The following is a 19,910-nucleotide window of genomic DNA, read 5'->3' on the forward strand; positions in this document are numbered from 1 at the left end:
TTTAGTTACTGTTCAGATCTGAGTGCCTGACCCATGTATTCTGCTGCCTAGCAGTATATCGCCAAGAGATGTCCCACTGTGCCGTCTGCCTGTCACCCCTGAGGCACCCCCATTCACCTGACCCCCCCCCCCCCGCATTCTCTCTCTCTGTGAATGATATCAACAGCTGCCCCCTGTTAAATCTGCCAGCCGCCTTACTGCTTTCCTGTCCTGCACCAAATAAATCTAATCGGGCATGAAACGCTTGCCCTTAATGCCTCTCGAGTTTGTCCATTGCCATGGCCGTAATTCAGGCCTGCATCATTTCTTACTAATTTGTAACTGGCCTCTTGTGCCACCTTGCAATTTGCTTCCCTGTAGTGCAAGCCATGTGATCTTTCTAAATAAAAAAATCTGGTTATTTCAGTTCCTTGATTAAACTCCTTCAGTGGCTCCTCAATGCCATTGGAATAAAAGTCAGACCTCAGTGTGTGAGACACAGAACCCTCCCACACCTACCTGCCCATCTAAGAAACCTCAGCTCTTGGTTCTCTCCAGCCTTAGAATTTCTGAGTATGCCTTGTTCTCCAAGACGCCCCTCCATGCCTTCTTTTTAAGAAAAAATAAATAAATAAGGTTTTATTATTTACAGACAAAGCGTTAACACAAGAGTGAGTAAAAAAGCGTAGACTGCTTCTCAAATTCAAAAGGGGGGAAAGGTGAGGTCATTAGGTTCAGGGGAAATGTATCTACCTCTGTGGTGTCTACTTAAAAAGCTACCATTGAGTCCAAAAATAGTAATAACCTTGTATCAAATATACCAGACACCTAGAAACCTACTTCTACCAAAAAAAAAAAGAAAGAAAAAGAAAAAGGCCTGGAGGTCCTGACAGTGCAATTGGACATGCCCTGAAGTAAACCAGGTTAAGTCTGCACCCCATATCGAAATCTCTTGTATCTAAGGTGGAGGCTGGAAGAAGCTTAACTGTCTACACAGTTGGCAGAGCACAGCCCCTGAACTATCAATAACTTTCCGGTCCTATTAAGCTTTAACCAGGTGACTGAAATGGGACTTGCCCTGGGGCTGGGAAAGGGCACGTTGGTGAGAAAGAAGACAGGGACATACACTGAGTAACAACCAACAGCCTCTGCCACCATCCTGACTTGGTGTCCCAAGATGATCAGTATTTTATGCTGCTCCACACCAGACTGGTTATTTCCTGCTATCTGCACTGGGTCCCTAATTACAGAGAATTCTGGGTCTTGGTAGCTACAGTTGCCCAAGGTTCAAACTTTTAAGTACAACCTTCTGTCTTGTTCTATTCTATTAGTAATGTTTGGTTGCAAAGAACAGAAATATCGAAGAACAGTGGTTAAAACAAATAAGAGTGTGTTTTTTCCTCACATAATATGAAGTCTAGAGGTAGGCTGGTTCAACTCCTCATCAGAGCCACTTGGCATGTTGGCTTTCATCCTCATGGTGACAGCGTGGTGGCTACAGCTCCGGCATCATGTCTACATCTAGGTGAGAAGAAGGGTAAGAAAAGGGTTCCTCTTGCCAACTGTCTCCTTTTATTAGGAACCAGAAACAGACTTTTACTTAGGTTTTATTCACCAGAACCATGATCTATGGACATCTGTGACTTCAAGGGTGGCCGGGAAAGAGTCTATTTAGCACGGCATGGTAGAGTACTGAACAAAATTGGGGTTATGTTTACAAGAAAGAAAGGAGTAAGAGTAAGTGCATTCACAGCTAACAGGGTCTGTCATATGTTACATCAAATGTGTTTCCGTTGCCCCAGCTACTCAATCATATTTACTCTTGCCATGAACGCTATAGTGTTGTTCTTTTTTCTCTTGAAATTCAGAAGTGTTCTAATACTTTTGCAAAGTGCTTTCTGCAGAATTCAGTTTTACACTGGAGATAACCCTGACTCTAAATGGACAAAAGATATTGGCTGGACTAAGTGTTTTCTGGAAACCATACTCCCAAATTGTATTAGTTTTTCCACTATTGAGCTATTTAATCAAACATTCACAGTATATATGCAAATCCTGTTAATCTTCTGTTAATGAGAACAGTCAGTCTGGATGGTCCGTGCTTGACGCGGGAGCATTAGAATGACTCGGTGCACATATCTCTACTGCTTGCGTCAGTAATTCTTCACAATCGTTTAGTTTTATAATCTAAATTTGTTGGAATTAAACTTGAACAGCTCATAAATAGTATAATTAATTTTTGTTCCACTTCATATCCAATTACAAATTGGTTTAAATCTACTGTTGTGTATTCTGTCTGCTCCCCATATAGTCTCTGGATCATGACACTCACACTGTTGCTATTTGACTTTGCACTGTAGTCGTGTGACCTGGGAGGGCGTGCACCGCACCTGTCTTGTTTATCATCTGCTTAGCAGAGTACCTGGCCCACAGTAGGTGCACAGTAAGCCTTGGTTGAATGATTTAATTGCCAAATGACTCGACAGTCATTAGTTAAGTATCAGCAGAGGCAGCCCCCACTGGCCTGCTAGTTCCTGTGCGCCAGCCAATGTTTTACTTAAAAAGAAATCGTGGGCTACACACTAAAATATGTCAGGCTGGATTTGGATATTTAGGCTCTCTATGGTTTTTCCTGTTTTCCTCTGAAACACATTTGCGTTTTATTGTGCAGGCACCCAGAAGAGAAGGACTTTGTGATGCCAGTTCCCAAGTCTCAGGGAATTGTCACGATTGCCCTAATTTGAGCCAGGAGCCTTCCCCTGCACCAGGCAGGATCTGTGTCCAGGGGCCTGGGCTACTTGTAACGCACTTTCAGTAAACATTTAAGTTGAGGTAGAAGCAATGCCTAGAAAAGAGGTTTGAGGCAGATAACCCCAAGGAACTGACAAGGCCACGTCAGCAGTTTTGCTGCTTAACTGCTTCACCTTGCTATGTGTAACACATGCACACTCGAGTTTCATTGATTCATTTACTCAGTGATCGCTGGGCACCAGCTGTGGAGCGTGTGTTGGTTTTGTGATCTGCTGCTTACCTTCTGCGTGTTCCTTGTCCTCTCTGTGCCTCAGTTTCCTTATCTGAAAAATAAAGTGATGACACGTTATAGGATGGTTTTGAGCATTAAATGAGATTTTATAGATACAGCCTATATATACTATTTATAACATATATTAATGTAATATATAGAGAATATATTACATTATATATAATTGTATATAAACTTGGAACAGTGCCTGGAAGATGAGTATTCATGAAATGTAAGCTGTCATGAGTCCATAGTCTCTTTTCCACAATTAAAAAAACCCAAAAGCTCTTGACAACCAAAATTTCTTCATAATTTTGGCAGAAAATTCTGACCTGCTCTGAACTCAATGACTTTCAAAGCCTGACCCGAAAGGATGTGAGGATATCTTGAGGCTGTATTTAGCCACTTAGTGTGAATATTCACACATTTTGCTGCAGAAATATCAGTGTGGCAGATTACAGGATGCTGCCCCAGCTCCACTGGCACTATTGCATCATATTATCATTTTCAAATGAAAAATTCTGAATTCTGAAACGTATCTGGACCCAAGGTTTCAGACAAGGGATCGTGGCCCTCTCGTTGTTTCCCAGCCTCCTCCTCATCAACCACACTGCGCCTGGATGAATGGACCACAGTCTCTGCCTCGAAGGGGCTCAGAGTGCTGAGCGGGTCATGTCAGCGGCGTGTGTCAGAGGCAGCCTGGGGTCCCGGGAGCACTCGGGATGGCCCTTAACTTCCATGGCTTGGGGATGGTGCGGGAGCTAAGGGAAGCATCTCAAAGGGGTGCCCTAGGTGAGACTGGAATGATCCAGCACCTCCTTGTGTCGGGCCTGGTGCAAGGATCCGAGCTGCCCCAACCCGGAGGCCAAACAATATGTTAGTTCCAGAAGGCAGCCGTAGACACTAAATAAAGATCGCAGATGTGATCCGCTATCACAGGGGTGTTCTGGGTGCCCTGGGAGCCCGTAAGAGGGAGCCAACCTTGTCTCAGGGGTCAGAGGAGGCCTCCCTGCCCGTGTGATGTCCAGACTGAGGCTGAAGAAGGATGAGTAGGAGTGGGGCAGGTGAGGAAGCTGCAAATATGTGGAATGGGGAGAGGAAAGTGCATGTCAAGGGTGAGGAGGTGAGGGAAAACCGGCTCCTTCCAGGAAACTGGAGGAGAAAGCCTGCAGACAGATGGTGAGAGGGAAGAGGGTGGGTCCCAGGGATAAATCACAGTATGCCCAGAGTCTGGTCTCTCAGAGGAGACGGTCCTGGTTTACGGCTGTTGTCCCAGCATTATTATGAATAGCAGTGTCTTTCACTCTCAAAAGTGCTCCTATTTGGACCGTTAAAGTACATGATCCTCCCTACGTAAAGGCCAACATAGGGAACTGAGAATTTATCCTTAGGGAAGTGGGAATCCACTGGAAGATTTTAAACAATGCACATTTTTAAAAGTTATTTGGGGGTGATTTGGGGCTTTGCACTATAAAACGTTCTTTTTTTCTTCCTCTGCTATCAGTCTCTTGGTCCCAAGGGTTCCTGGAATAGATGTCAGACCCAGGAAGATAACCCAGAGTGCTGGTGGCAGCCTGGCCTTTGCCGCCATAGGACAGCAGGACCCTTGGCCGGTCTCTGTGTGGACATGAACATAGAAATAGAGCCGGCTCTGATGATCCCGTGGAGTGTACATGAGCTCTTTCCTTAGCTGAACTCTCAGGAGTTCCTGTGTTGTCTGGACTACCCTCCGAAACAATTGTAGGCCTGTCTCTGAAAAGTCAGGAAGGGTGGTGGTGGCCTTTTCTTTCCTTTCTCCCCATGCCTGGCGTGTGCGTGTTTGCCTGCTAGCAGGCCCATGCTCAGGCGCCTGCCTTTCCCCATCTGATTTTCTTTGCTGGCCAGAGCTAGCAGTTGGCAGACACTGACTTATCAGTCTCATGCTTTCAGCCAAGAAAAGACAGAGGAGAATTCAGGAAACCCAAGATTCATGTTTTACTTTTGTGTAGGATGCTTTCAGTGCCTCAGAGAGAGACAGACTCACCCCTCTGGGAATTTCTTTACTCTTAGTTCTTATTTCTGTCACATTTTGAGCTCTCCTGTCTGCTGCTGGGTAGGTGGAAAGATAAAAGCTCCACGACAGCTGGTAATCCCCTTTAGGCCACACAGTGGGATGTAGTTTAAGGAGGCTTCGCGGTAAGCAGCAGATCAGTCCTCTGTGATTAGAAGGCACTGGAACTGTTCACAGCTGCTGGAAAGGCCTCAACGTGGGCTGGTGTCCTCAACTTGATGGTGGCCATGCGGATGGGGCAGTTGTAGGTGGGAAGTGGTTAACAGAGCTCCCCAGGGGCAAGCCGCCTGGGGCCCCACCAGCTGGCTCTTACCTGGTTGAATTCACCTCAGCTGCTCAACCTGGGAGGACGGTACCTGAGCGAATGGGTGATCCGTCCTCAGGGGCGGGCTGATGTAAACGCACACACACACATACACACACACAACACACACATCTACATGCACCTACACATGCAGGCACACACAATATTAAAATACCAACTTATTCACTCTCAAATCAAATACTTGCATTTTTTCCCCCAAAGGCCAGCTAAGCTACAAATTAGGAGCCTGCTTAGTCATTTTATCCCCAAAAAACCATGGTCTGAAGTCCAGTGCATCTGGGGCAAACTCCACAGGTAGTCAGACTGTGAGAACGTTGTCATTTTAGACTGTCTCTACTACAGCCCCTCAAGGTACACTCACCTCCTATAGTTGAGTTTTTTAAACTTGGGATCCCTAGCCAGGCACTCAGAGCCTGAAAGCCCCATGAATTTGTGTGTGTGTGTGTGGGGGGGGTGCACATGTGTGTTTTTCTGGGGAATGAATCCATAGGTTTCCTGAGATACTCATCAACCACCCCCCACCCAGAAAACAAACAGGAACATGTGGACCTCCACAGCTGGCTAATAAATTGATACCCTTTGAAGTAATCATTTTTAATAGTGGTGCAGCATATACTTAAAGGGATGGCATGAGAAGATGGCGTCAGCTTTTCTACTGTTGTCCCTAAAATTGTACTCTGATCCCTACTTGTGTTTGCCACTCAGCATAACAAAAGCCCTGCAGATATTCAGATCTATCATTCCCCCCAATCCCCCATCCCTTCTAGAATAGCGAAATGGTTCTTAATTAGAGAAGAAATCATTCAGTGAAAAAGGGAAGTATTTCCATTAAAGAAGGCTGAGGTAGTTGGGCAAAACTTGAAGAGATGGGCTTCTAGAGTTGGAGTTATTGACCAAAGCCATATATTTCAAGGGTATCTCCAGATGGTGTAATTCCTGAAAGCATAATGTAAGTGCTACCAATGTTCCCAGCAGAAGAATAGTATTGCACTTTATTAGCTAAGAAGGAGCATACTTTGCATTCTAGGATAAGATCCACGCTGTTTCTAAGGCAGCCATGCACAACTGTAATCTGGCAAACTCCAGCCAGCACAGTGTGTGGTGGCTCAGGTCCCGCTTTGGGACCGCTGCTTTTTTCCGTGGATGCCTGATGTGCCCATGGACTTGTGAGTCTAGCCTGGCTGGAATTGGGCATTTAATGCAGTGTGACTCTGGGGATCTGACTCTTTCCTGTCTCCCCTTGTAGTTCACAGGTGAGATGTTGGCACTCACCCTACCTCTTCCATCTGATTTTGGCCTGTTCCTATTTACAGCTTTGTTGCTTCTGTTTCAGTAACAACAGATCTTAGTGATGCCAACCCTCACATGAAAATGATACAGGACAATGACGATTACACATTAGTTGTAACGTAGCTTTAGTTTTCTTTGAAATCTTAGAGTGTTCTCCCTGAGAGCTGGGCTTATGAGAGGCTCTCACTTTCCACACTGTGTATTTTGACAGTATTTAGACTTTTCATGAACATGTATGATTCGTATGTGTGATTTGAATGAACGCAATTAAAACAGCACTCAGAACACCTGGTTTTCAACTCTGGCTTCAGCACTTGGATCCACATGTGTGATGGAGAGAGAGGCAAGTTCCCTAGGGATGGGCAGACTTTTTCTGTGATGGGCCCGGTAGTAAATACTTCAGGCTTTGGGGGCATATGTTCCCAAGTCTCAGCTACTCAACTCTGCAGCTGTAGTGCAGAAGCAACCATAGATACGTAAGTAAACGGAGCTGGCTGCGTGCCAGTAAAACTTAATCATAGGCACTGAAATTTGAAGTGCATAAAATTTTCACATGTCACAAAGTATTATTCCTCTTTTGATATTTTTTTAAACTGTTTAAAAAGGTAAAAACCATTCTTAGCTCATGGGTCATACAAAAATGGGCCATGGGCTGGATTTGGCTGATCCCTGGTCCTTATCAACTTACCACAAAACTAGGTTGCAATGATAGAAGTCTTAAAACTAAGCTATGATGATATAGTAAATCAGTGTTTGCTTTTGGGCGTGAGGTGGGGATTGACTCAGAAGGACCAACAGGTCGCTTTCTGGGGTTATGGCAGTGTTCTGTGTCTTGCCAGGGGTGTGAGTTACACAGCTGAATACCTTTGTCAAAACCAATTGAAGATGTATTTAAGATCTAAACATTTCATCGTATACAAAGAAAAGGAACAACTGTTGCATAACAACCACAAAGTCTCAGTGCCAGGTAATAGACAATAAGCATTCATTGCTCCCTCGAGTGTCTGGGGGTCAGCCGGGGCGATTCTGCTCCATTCATGTGCTTATTCTGAGCCTAGGTTGGACTGGGGTAGTTCTTCTCTTGGCTGCGGCAGAAACACAAGGCAGCAAAGTGAGCAGAGCATGCACATTTCAAGCCCCCCCCCATTGTTATATTGTTCAGATGCAGTCTGACTGCAAGTGGCTACATGTCCTAATTTAAGAAAATGTGACTAAAATGACCAAAAGAAAAGCTGCATCCCTTATGCATGAAACCTGCCAAGTCTCTACCTTTGAACGGATGGCAAATGTTACAGGGCAGCAGGACATACATATATGAAATGATAGAGGCACACAACAGAACTGAATATAACCAAGTGCCAAAATATGTCTCCAGGTAAAAATAGGTTTCTGGAGAGCCCTGTGTTGTCCATGCGACGGTCACGGCACCGGAGGTGGTGCTTCCTCTGCCTGTCCCTCAAGATAGTGACGCTCTCACCCAGCTCAGGCGGCTCCCTCAGCGCTCTCATCCTGTGCCTGGCACCAACAGCCCCCTTTGGCTGCAGCCTGACTTCTCTCTTGAGCTCTAGACCCTCATTTCTGTCTGTCTCCTCTATCTCCCAGATGCCATGCATGCATCCTTGGCTGACCTTGTGAACTGGTTCTTCATATTCTGATCTCAGGGAAACAACACCAATATCAAGCCAGGCATGCAGGAGTCATCCCAGACTCTTCACTCTCTTTCATCCCCAAATCCAAGCACTGCTATCTCTAAATGACCCATCCCCCATGTATCTCACAGATTCTTCAGGTTGCCATGGTCCTATTTCATGATCTCATCATTAGCCACCAGAACCATTGCAGTAGCCTCCATGCTCATCTCTTGGTGTTTAGCCTCACCCGCCCTAATCCTCCCTGCACTATATCCAGAGTGACCCGCATCTGATCCTGTCATTCCCTTTCCCATTTGTGTGGGTTTTATCAGTAACAGTTGTCTCCAGAAAAGGGCACTTGGGGTCTAGAATGGGAGGGAGACTTACTTTTTATTATCTATCTTTTTATAGCATTCGACTGTCTTACCATGAGTAGGTGTTTTTCTTTTGCAATACAATAATTATAAAAAGAAAAATTAGAAGAATTGATAGCTGGACTTGATGACTCATTAGAGATGAAGATGAAGGAGAAGGAAGAGTCAGATGATTTTTGAAATGTGAAGCCTGACTTACTGGTGTAATTAGTGTATTAGTAATTAGTCATTAGTGGTGTTTGGGGAGCTAATGAACACGTGGATATTCTACAGTTACAAATTAAGGGCTTCATCTTCCGGTTTATGGGTCATAAGCTTCAGCAGGCTGCACAGGCCCAGCTGCTGAGATCGCTGAATCCCACAGCTTCTTAAGAGCAGGTAGTGCTTTCTTACCAATCCTTCGCTGTGTCCAGGATAATCAGTAAAAGCTGGTGCAGTAGTGAATTAAGTTTAAAAACCAGGCTTTGGACTCATGAATCCTGACTCTAACACATACTAATGCTGTAAATTTGGGCAAGTTACCTGACTCCTTTGAACTATATTTCTCTCGTCTATGAAATGAGAAGTGTTAACAGTGCCTCTTCCATAACAGTATTTTGAAGATTAAATGAGATATTTCATGTAAAGCTTTCACTACAGTGCCTAGTTCATATTATACCCTTGGTAAATGCTAGCCATTTTTTTTTGTATTTACTATTTATTCTTCCCATTTTCTAGATGATAAAATTGAGGCACAGAGAGTTTAAGTAATTTTCCCAAGCTCGAACAAGTGGTGGTGCCAGAATTCAAACCAAACAAGTATGATTTCAGAGTCAGTACTTCTAAATTACTAAACTTTAAGGGAAAATACTGAGAGATTTGAATACATGATTTAAAAGCCGTATAGAAAAACATCATATAGAGTAAAAGATAAATGATAATGGGGAAAAATCATGCCACATGTGTAACAGATAAAACTTTATTATCCTTTACAGAACAATTTGTCAAATGTTCATTTTGAGAAACGCTAGCTATTTTTGTTAATAAAGTATGTCCAAGAAGTAGTTTTCCCCTTTTTGCTTGAAAACCTCCATTGCACAGAAGGTCATGTTTTCGGTAGCTGCATCCCTCCGACAAGTCATATTGAGTTGAGTCATTTATAATTACTCCCTCCAAGTCTACTTTAAATATTTTGTTACTCGTATTTTTTTCAGCCCTATCCCCTCACTGCACCTCCCATTTCCCCCACCCCCCAATATTTTGTAGGCTTCACAGTTGTTTTTATTACATTTCATCTCATTTAGTCTTATCCCGCCAGCTGATCTAGGATGAAAATGTGGATGGGTTTAAACATTTCTATAAACCTATGGATTATAAAACCAGAATGGGTTATGAAGTCGTGTTATGGGGAAATCACCGACATTTTGAAGTCATAGAGTTCATTCCTTCAACAAATATTAAGTTGCTACATGTGTCAGTCACTGTTCCGGGTGGTACAGTGAGCAAAACAGGATCTCCCCTTGGAGTTGACTGATTGACAGGGAGAATATAAGTCAAGGAGGTGATCTCAGATGGTGATAAGTGAGAAAATCACAACTGAGCTCTCAAGAATGAACCAGCTGTGTGAACTTCTGGGGGAAAGAATGCCCCAGGTGGAGGCAACAGCAAGAGTGAAGACTCTAGGGTGAGAGAAAGCCTGGCACATTGAAGGAGCAGACAGGAGGCCTGAGTAGGAGAATGTAAGTGAGAGACAAGGCTGAGAGAGGTGGTCAAGGCTGGGTTACATTGGGCTGGTAAACCATGGCAAGGAGGTATTCTGGTTTTTTTTTTAAACATTAAATCTTGTATTTTTATTTAACTTCTCAGGAATTTATGTTGTTTCCCAAAGTAGAATGAGGAAGGAATGTGGGATAAAGGGAAACACTCAGAAAGTCCCAGTTTCTGATTGAGATTCTGTTACTTTACGTAAGTCTTCTGAGCCTCGGTTTCTTTTTTTTAAAATTTTTATTGGAGTATAGTTGCTTTACAATATTGTGTTAGTTTCTACTTTACAGCAAAGTGAATCAACTATACGTATACATATATCCCCTTGTTTTTTGGATTTCCTTCCCATTCAGGTCACCACAGAGCATTGAGTAGAGTTCCCTGTGCTATACAGTAGGTTCTCATTAGTTATCTATTTCATACATAGTAGTGTGTATATGTCAATCCCAATCTCCCAGTTCCTCCCACCCTCCCCCTTCCCCCTTGGTATCCGTATATTTGTTCTCTACAACTGTGTCTCTGTGAGCCTCAGTTTACACAGCTGTAAAATGGAGATGAAACCAGCCCTGTTACATGGCAAGAGACCTACATTTTATTTATTTATTTATTTTTGTTTTGGTGGGGGGGAGTAGGTAGAGTGCGTTTATTTTCTTCTATAGGTGTTTCTTTTTCAAAAAAAACAAGGAAAAGGAGAAAAAGCTCCAACACCCAATGTCCACTGGGCTTTAGTCCATGGGGAGGAGGTGCCCCACGTGGCTGGCCCCTAGGCTGACCCCGCCCAGGGCGGAGGAGTGCCGCAGCTTCAACAGGGTGAAGCTGGAGAAGGAGTTCTGAGCCTGGATCTCTCTCTCCTGGGTCAGCGCCAAAAGGAAACCTTCCGTCAGCAGCTCCCAGCTCTTCCACACAGAGCCCACACACGGAATGGGGAGGCCAATCTCCCGTTGGAACAAGACCGGGTCAGTCTCAGGCAGCACTGCCCCGACGTGTGTCCCCAGCATCTCCCCAGCCTTCCTGAAGATATAACAGGAAAGGGGATCTCCCTGCTCCGCACCTTCTGCAGCTTCCCCGCAAAACCCAGCAAACCTGCATTTATCAAAGTCCCTGTACAGGTGGGTGAGGATTCCTAGCCGATCTGGCACCTGGAAATAGTTGAACATGGCCTGTTGGACATAGCCGGTGTCATGAGGAGCCGCCTCTAGGTTGTCGATGGAGTCAAACACTATTTTCACTGCTTGGTGTGCAATCCAGTAGGCTGAGCCCTCATCTCCCATCACGTGGCCCCAGCCACCGCGGCCGCTCTCAGACCCATCGGGATTGATGAGCCTGCAGTTGGAGCTTGTCCCAGAGATGAGCACGATGCCACCATCCGGCGCAACAGTGGCGACGGAGCCGGCGGCGTCGGTGGTGATGAAGTAGCTTTCACCCAGGTAGGGAAATCGGTCCCTCAGCTCCTCCATCAGGATCCTCACGGGGTCCTCCTGATCCCCACCGCTCAGGAGGGATAGGCCCAGGCTCCGTAGAGGGACCAGAGATCCACCCCTGCCTTCCGTTTGGCCCTGTTCACCGTCTCGTTGATCCTCTCCACACACTTGTCTGTCCCGATCAGCCAGTGGTTTGTGCTGAGTCCTTCCACTTCTGCCAGGATCTGCACATCCTCTGAGAGTAAAAGGACCTTGGATCGTGTGCCTCCCCCCTCTACACCCACATAGAGCACGGCCATGCTGCTGCTATCGCCGCCGCAGATCCCGCTGTTTGCTTTTTACCCACATTTTAATTGGTACTTATTTTAGTAACCTAATTTAAAAATCTGGGATCGTATTTAAAATATGAAATACATCCAAGCTGCGTGAATATATTTCAACAAGATCAGAAGCATTGGCTGTGATTTTTTAATACAGTGAAATAGTGTAAATCATACCCACACATATACACATGCACACACACACCAGATTCCTGTGAAGATTAAATGAGATAATAAATGTGAAATGGGAGGTATTCCGTTTTTTGTGTTGTGTTTTGATTTTTGTTTTTATGATAGGCTGAATAAGGGCCCTCCTAAATTATCCATGTCCTAGTCCCCGAACCTGTAAATATGTCACCTTACGTGGTAAAAGAAACTTTGTAGATGTGATTAAGTTAAAGATCTTGTGATGGGGCGATCATCCTGGGTGACCTAGGTGGGCCCAATGTCATCACAAAGGTCCTTATAAGAGGGAGGCAGGAGGATCAGAGAAGGTGAGGGAGGCGCCACAAGCCGAGGAATATAGGAAGCTCTAGAAGCTAAAAAAGGCGAGGAAACAGACTCTCCTCTGACGCCTCCAGAAGGAACACAGCCCTGTTGACACTGATTTTACACTCTGATTTCCAGAACTGTAAGAGCATACAGTTGTAAGTCACCAAATTATGGTAGTTTGTTACAGCTGCAATAGGAAACTCGTATAGGTTTCTAATTCTAAAATGTGGTTGGGGGACTTCCCTGGTGGTCCAGTGGTTAAGACTTTGCCTTCCAGCGCAGGGGTTGTGGGTTCGATCCCTGGTCGGGGAGCTAAGATCCCACTATGCCTCAGGACCAATAAAACCACAACATAAAAAAAGAAGCAATATTGCAACAAATTCGCTAAAGACTTTAAAAATGGTCCACATCAAAAAATCTTTAAATAAATAAATAAAACGCAGTTGGAAGCTGTTGAAGGGTTTTAAGCAGGGGAGTGATGGGATTATATTTTGTTTTTAAAAGGATGGGTTTTGGGGAGGCAGAAAGGGCATCAGGGAGACCATTTAGGAGGCAGTGGCAGTAATCTCAAAAGAGACGTGACAGAGGCCCAGATTAAGGTGGTGGCATGGGATAGAGAGGACCGAACAGATTTTGGCTACAGAGTCAGCGAGAATCGCGGATGGCATGGTTGTAGAGGTACAGAAAAAAGGAAATCAAGAGTGATGCTGAATTTGGGCTTATGCAGTTGGGTGCCATTTATTGAAATGGGGAAGACAGGACCAAAAATAGACTTGGGGGAAATTATGCATTCTGTTTTGGACATGTCAAAACTTGAGATGCCAATTAGACATCCAAGTCTATGTCGAATAAGCAGATGAATAAATCAGCGGAAGTCTCAGAGGAGAAATCGTCTGCGTGTCCCCTCACCCCTGGATAGGGCTTGCCCTCTCACAGAATTTCTCCAGTGCCGCCGTCACTAACAGACTACCTGACTGACTGAACTTGACCCAGTGTGGCATTTCATTCCACGTCTTTATTTTTTATCCTGGGCTCATTTTTCATCACCTACTCCGTGAAAGCTGAATGAGCAATTAACAGAGTCTAAAATGAGGCCCAGTATGTTTGATAACTAAAGAGCGATGGAAAACAATTTAGATTAATTTGGGCCCCAAATGTGGACGGTTATTTAGTGTTTTTTCAGAGAGCTAAATGGATTTCTTGAATTTTAATTGATGTTTAACTTTTAATTGTGTTCATGTGGGGTGGCCAGTTGGAACCATGCCTAATAAGACTGATGAGTGTACAGACATTTGCATGCAGCTTGCCTTCCAAGGGCCAGCCAGGGAGAGAAAGGCTTAAAGTAACAGGAGGAAAACTGCACGGAATGGATAATCTTGAAACACATTTATTTTGAGAAAAATGAAAAACTGTCAAATATTTTGGTTTTCTATTCATCTTAAATAATATGAGGTTTACTATTATTTCCTCTTGGTGTTACTGTTATTTATTTTTCAGAGAAAAGTGAACTTGTATTTTAAAAGGAGCTAGGTTGTTATTTACAATGGAAAGAATTCTGATTTGCATAAGCTTATGGTTCAGTTTGTGAGCCAGATCAACAAAATGTTCACTGAACGTCTTTCCTCTGTGAAATACTTTGCTAAGCACTGAAGGGGGTATAGTAATTAGGATGCTTTTTGGCCAACTCATTGACTTAAGCAGTAAGGAAATTTGTTGTCTTACATAAGAAGAAGTAGGGCAGCCTCCGGGCACAGTATGTCAAGTTTCTGCTCTCCTCTGTGATTATCATGGCTCTGCACTCCTATTTTTGATGGCTTCATCTTTAGGTCAGGAGCAAGATGGCTGCAGTGATTCCAGGCATCACATCCAGATCTGCTAATATCCAAAGGAAATAGGAGGGTTGTCTCTTCCTTGAGTGTCTTAACTGTGAAACAGTCTTTCCTAGAAGCCCCTCAGCAAACTTTCCTCACATCGCATGCACCAGGATTGGGTCCCATGTCCATTTGTAAGCATCACTGGCTGAGGAAATGGAGTTACCATAATTGGCTCAGGCCAGGGGTTGGCAAACTGCTGCTCCCCACCTGTTTTTTTTATAACTGAAATGTAATTGGCATAAGCCATGCCCAGTCATTTACAAAATGCTTGTTGTTGTTTCACAGTACAGCAGAAGAATTGAATAGTTGCAACAGAGATCTTCTGGCAAAGGCTAAAATATTTACTGTCTGCCCTTTACAGGAAAACGGCCAAACCTTGGCTTTGACTAATCATCTGGGATGTATGGGTGTTGGAGAGTCAAGGACAGCAGCCACTGTAAACACAAAAGAAGTGTAGGATGTGGTCCTATTCCTCAAAGAGATTACTGGGGAAAATGATACTGTAATATGTTAAGATTATCTACAGTTACTGATTACAGTTTACTACTCAAAGCTGTCTTATAAATGCTTATAATTGGAAGCCATCTTCCCTTCCACTACAAAGTAGGGGGGAAAAAAGCCTCTCCATCCATTTATCATGCTTCATTCCAAAGAAATTATAAAAATGAACATCAGATAAAGAACACCTAAGGACTTAAAAGCATTTTTTTTTAATCTAGGAAGGCAGAGTAGTAGTATTGAAAAAGCACGTTTATGCAGTTTTAAGAAACCATGCTCAAAAGGAGGAAGAAGCAGTAACGTTAACAAATAGCCCAGTGAAGGCACTTCTCAACTCTTATTTTGCATCCCTTATTTCCTTTATGGCAATTGATCTAAAAACCAAAAAGAGCAGAGCAAGCATGTTTAAAAGATTAATGGATAGGCAACACGAGGGACCCTTGTGGTGTTAGAACTGTTCATTCTGTATCTTGGATACATGATTCTACACAGGTAATGATGTTGTACAGAAGTTCACACACACACACACACACACACACACACACACACAAATGAGTACAAGTAAAACTGAGGAAGATAGGGTGATTTATCAATGTCAGTATCCTGGTTGTGATATTATACTACAATTTTGGAAAAACCATTGGGGGAAACTGGGCAAAGTGTACAGGGATCTCTCTGTATCATTTCTTACAACTGAATGTGAATCTACAATTATCTCAATAAAATTTTCAATTAAATAAAAGATAAATGAGTTAAAAGGACACTGAAACCCTGGATAGGTGGAGAGATGGTAAGAAAGCCCAGCTCGATTACATCCCAGATGTAAGGGAGCTGACCTTAGGGCAACTATTAGTAAATTTTGAGAAGTTGTGGAGAACAGGAGCATTGCCAAAAAATGGGAGAATCCTGTTCCATTTTTCACAAATGGTCTTTGACATTTCTCTTAATCCCTGACAAGTTTAGAATAGATTCTCAGATAGATGACAGTAATTAGAAAAAAATAGAGATCTCTAGGCTCCAATAAGGGTTTACTAAGAACATTCATTATGGTAACTTGACTCAGAGAATAATATATAGTTACTGAATCTTAATTTCAACAAAGCACTCACAAAATCCCATGTCGAATTTTTGAAAATAAGATTGTACAATTAGCTGGAGATAGCCCAGTGAGTGATTTTTGCTAGAGAATGTTGATTCTGTTGGTTTTAGGCCACACAAAAGGAAGGGTAATAGCAAAGAACCATTTTTATTAGGAACTTGGGAAAAAACATAGAGCCCATGGTCAAGAAACTTACAGATGATATAAAGAAATCAAAAGGAGACTTCGTTATGATAAATGGTAATTTAGTTTCAGAATTATATGGAAGTGCTGGAATAATGGGCCCAAACTAATAAAACTAAAAATATTTTTTAAATTAAACAGCAACAATTAGTCCTATATTTAGGTTTAAAGGAATAATCATAAACATGCAAGATGAAAGAAGAACAGCTTCATGGCAGTTCATGTGGGAAAAAAAAAAAAAAAAAAAAAAAACCCAGAGGAATTTAATTGATGCTGTCATTGGCATAGCATGCAGACAACTGGGAGTCACCCAGGACTGACTATGGGCAGGGTCTGGGAGAGAGTGATAAGTTGGATTGGGGTGGGGTGGACAGGGGAGGTCAATGGCCGAGGGAGTTGTATCCAAGGGAATGACCTATGACTGGATTTTGAAGTATCCAAGCTATAATGGACAGAGTTCCTTTAAGATGAAGAAAATGGTATCAGAAGCAATAGACGAGAAGGGCTGGTAGGAATTAGGTGGAGGTTCAGGATCAGACTCTAGCTCCCTTGGAGAACCAAGGGGAGCCCAACTCTCAGGGCTCCAGGAAGAAGTGAAACATTTCAGTAAGGCCAAGGGATGGGGCTGCACTGGGGAAAGTATACCAGGGTTAAGGACACATGTTTGGAATCTGCAGAAATATTCTCTATCCCCTGCCCCCCTTTCTTCCTATGGGTGCTTGGGACAGGTTACTTGACATTTCTGAGGCTTGGATTTTACGTCTGTTCAATGGGAATGGTAATAAAATCTGCTTCCCAGAATTGTTGGGAGAATTGAATGTGGTTTATTAAATGCTTAGTGCAGTTCCTGAATTGTTCTGTAGAAGTCCTGTCAGGCACCTTGGGCTCTATTTACAGATAGGGGAGCTGCAGACAAATTCCAGAACATATTTACCTATTAAGAGGGATTTCCTATTGCAGTGACTTTGAATCCTGTCTGTACATTAGAATCATGGGAGCTTTTTAAAAAATACTGATTTTTAAAAGATACTCAGATCGATTGAACCAGAATCTCTGGAGTTTTTAAAGCTCTCCAGATGATTCTAATGTGCAGCCAGCTTTGACAGCCGTTGTCTTACTGTATCATCAATCCTGGTTGTCATTGACTCAGAGCCTCACTTAATCTGGAGGTGGCCACCCCGCTGGAGACAACTGGGTGGGGCTGTGGCCAGCGGACAGTGACAGTCAAGTCTAATCTTGAGACGATGTGACAGAGAAGGGAAGCTGCTAAAAGTCAAACCCACAAGCACATTGACTAATACCATCCATCCCGAAAAGCGCTGCATGGAGCAGGGAAAGCACAGGCCCCCTGGACTCTGAGCTGATCAGGGCACGTGTGGAATGTTGATTCCCTTTCAGGAGGACTCACATGAGAGCAGACAGTCTTTTCCAGGCCTTTGGAGTGAGCTGGGAAGGGTGGCAGCGTCAAGACAGGCAGCCTATGCCCAGGCACCGCTGTCTGCGGGAGCAGATCACAGGCACAAACATTTGCCGTGAATTAGCAGTTTGGGAAGAACACAGTGGATGGAGGGGAGAAGATACTTCAAGTCCAGAGAGAAGAGCAGAGGGTCAAGAGCTGAGTTTTGATGAGCATTTGTCATGCTGCTGAGACATGAACATCAAAAGGTAGAAACAGAGTTGCCTGACGGAGGTAGAACACGCATGTGTTGTTAAAAGTCAGTTGAGAAATAAATTCCGAAGACGCTGAGCAGTTGGCACACTTCCCTGGGTCAAGGGCATATTCTCAAAGCTGCAGCAGAACACACAGTAGCAGGTGAGCAGGATGATGAAAAGAACAGAGACCGTGTCCAGTGAGCAGTAGTTAAAGACCTGAGGATGTTGAGCCTGAAGAAGGCAGGATGGCTGAGCGGGATGAGAGCTGTTTCAAGGTACTTGAAATGTCAGCTTGTGAAAGGGTGTTTTGGCCCACAGAGTAGACATTCCAGGGAATCAGACTTTTGTCCAGTAGTAAGAAACTGTTTCGGCATCAGGAATCGAAATTAGAATAAGAGTGTGTTTTGTGAGATGGTGAACTCCCTGTCACTTAGATGTATTTGAGCTGACATGGTAGAAGAGTTACTAGTATGAAGTGGGGGGGGGCGTGCAGTACGTGGGCTTCAAGTCCCCCACTCTTAATTCAGCAGGCCTAACCCAACTTTCATTTGATTAAGGTATGTGGTGCATCGTAGGATGTTATTTTTTAAAGGGTTATTGCCCCTCTCCCCAAGTATGAGAAACTTGGATTGTTATGGTTCTTTGATTTCTGTTCTAAGGAAAGAAACCATGACAAATATTTGGACAACTGAGGGATACTTGTTTGCATAACCAACCAAGAGATTCAAACATTTATGTAAATAAGGACTATGTTTTTTTCTTTTTAATTTGGTTGCGCTGGGTCTTAGTTGCAGCTTGCTGGCTCCTTAGTTGAGGCACATGGGCTCCTTAGTTGTGGCAGGTGAGCTTCTTAGTTGTGGCATGCATGTGGGATCTAGTTCCCTGACCAGGGATTGAACCTGGGCCCCCTGCATTGGGAGCACGGAGTCAACCACTGCGCCACCAGGGAAGTCCCAGGACTATGTTTTTTTGTTTTGTTTTGTTTTTTGTTTTTTGTTTTTTTTTTAATTAATTAATTTATTTTTGGCTGTGTTGGGTCTTCGTTTCTGTGCGAGGGCTTTCTCTAGTTGCGGCAAGTGGGGGCCACTCTTCATCGCGGTGCGCGGGCCTCTCACCATCGTGGCCTCTCTTGTTGCGGAGCACAGGCTCCAGACGTGCAGGCTCAGTAGTTGTGTCTCACGGGCTTAGTTGCTCCGCAGCATGTGGGATCTTCCCAGACCAGGGCTCGAACCCGTGTCCCCTGCATTGGCAGGCGGATTCTCAACCACTGTGCCACCAGGGAAGCCCAGGACTATGTTTTTTAATGCCATGGAGAGCCTGTAAGTTTGCTTTTCTTGGTCTCATACTTTGGGAAGCATCATTGGGTATTCTGTCTTTAAGCCTTTTTAAGCTATTTCAATTCAACAAATGATTTTAGTACCTAACAAATGTGAGGCATCATCCTGTGTTTTATCTATTGAAAACCTTCTCTTCCCTAAACTTCTACATATTGGAAATTAATCTCAGCATCGGCAGCATCTTCTACATTTAAAAACAGAGTCACACCACCTAGAGGGGTGGGATGGGGAGGGCAGGAGGGAGGGAGATGCAAGAGGGAAGAGATATGGGAACATATGTATATGTATAACTGATTCACTTTGTTATAAAGCAGAAGCTAACACACCATTGTAAGGCAATTATACTTCAATAAAGATGTTTAAAAAAAAAAATGGTTAGGAACTAGAAATTCAAAAAAAAGAAAAACAGAGTCACAGCACAGCAAATCTAAATAGTGATGGCAGTGGACATCTATTGGTTGCCCCCCAACATGATTTCTTCTTTCTATCTAGCCCCCATTGCCATTTAGGGAATCTATGAGTTTCTGGGGAAGCTGACTGTACCTTGATTAGGTGGTAGAGTGTGTGTGTTAGGCTAAGCTAGTTTGTATATTATATCCCCCTTGCCACTGTGAGGGCA

The 19,910-nt window shown here is 43.8% G+C and overlaps 2 protein-coding genes across 2 annotated transcripts in view; one reads left to right on the plus strand and one right to left on the minus strand.

Annotated features, from left to right (window-relative positions):
* TMCC3 (transmembrane and coiled-coil domain family 3) overlaps positions 1 to 19,910 on the plus strand; it is a 310,722-nt gene that overhangs the window by 116,401 nt on the left and 174,411 nt on the right. The gene's annotated exons all lie outside the window — the stretch shown is intronic.
* Positions 137 to 18,885, minus strand: LOC309641147 (N-acetyl-D-glucosamine kinase-like). Its single transcript, XM_082420890.1, is given in 2 exon segments — positions 137 to 11,945; positions 11,948 to 18,885. Coding segments are annotated over 2 exon segments (993 nt in total). The 5' UTR covers positions 12,135 to 18,885; the 3' UTR covers positions 137 to 11,139.

Source organism: Balaenoptera physalus (genome assembly GCF_965194825.1).
Source record: "Balaenoptera physalus genome assembly, chromosome: 13".
NCBI lineage: Eukaryota > Metazoa > Chordata > Mammalia > Artiodactyla > Balaenopteridae > Balaenoptera > Balaenoptera physalus.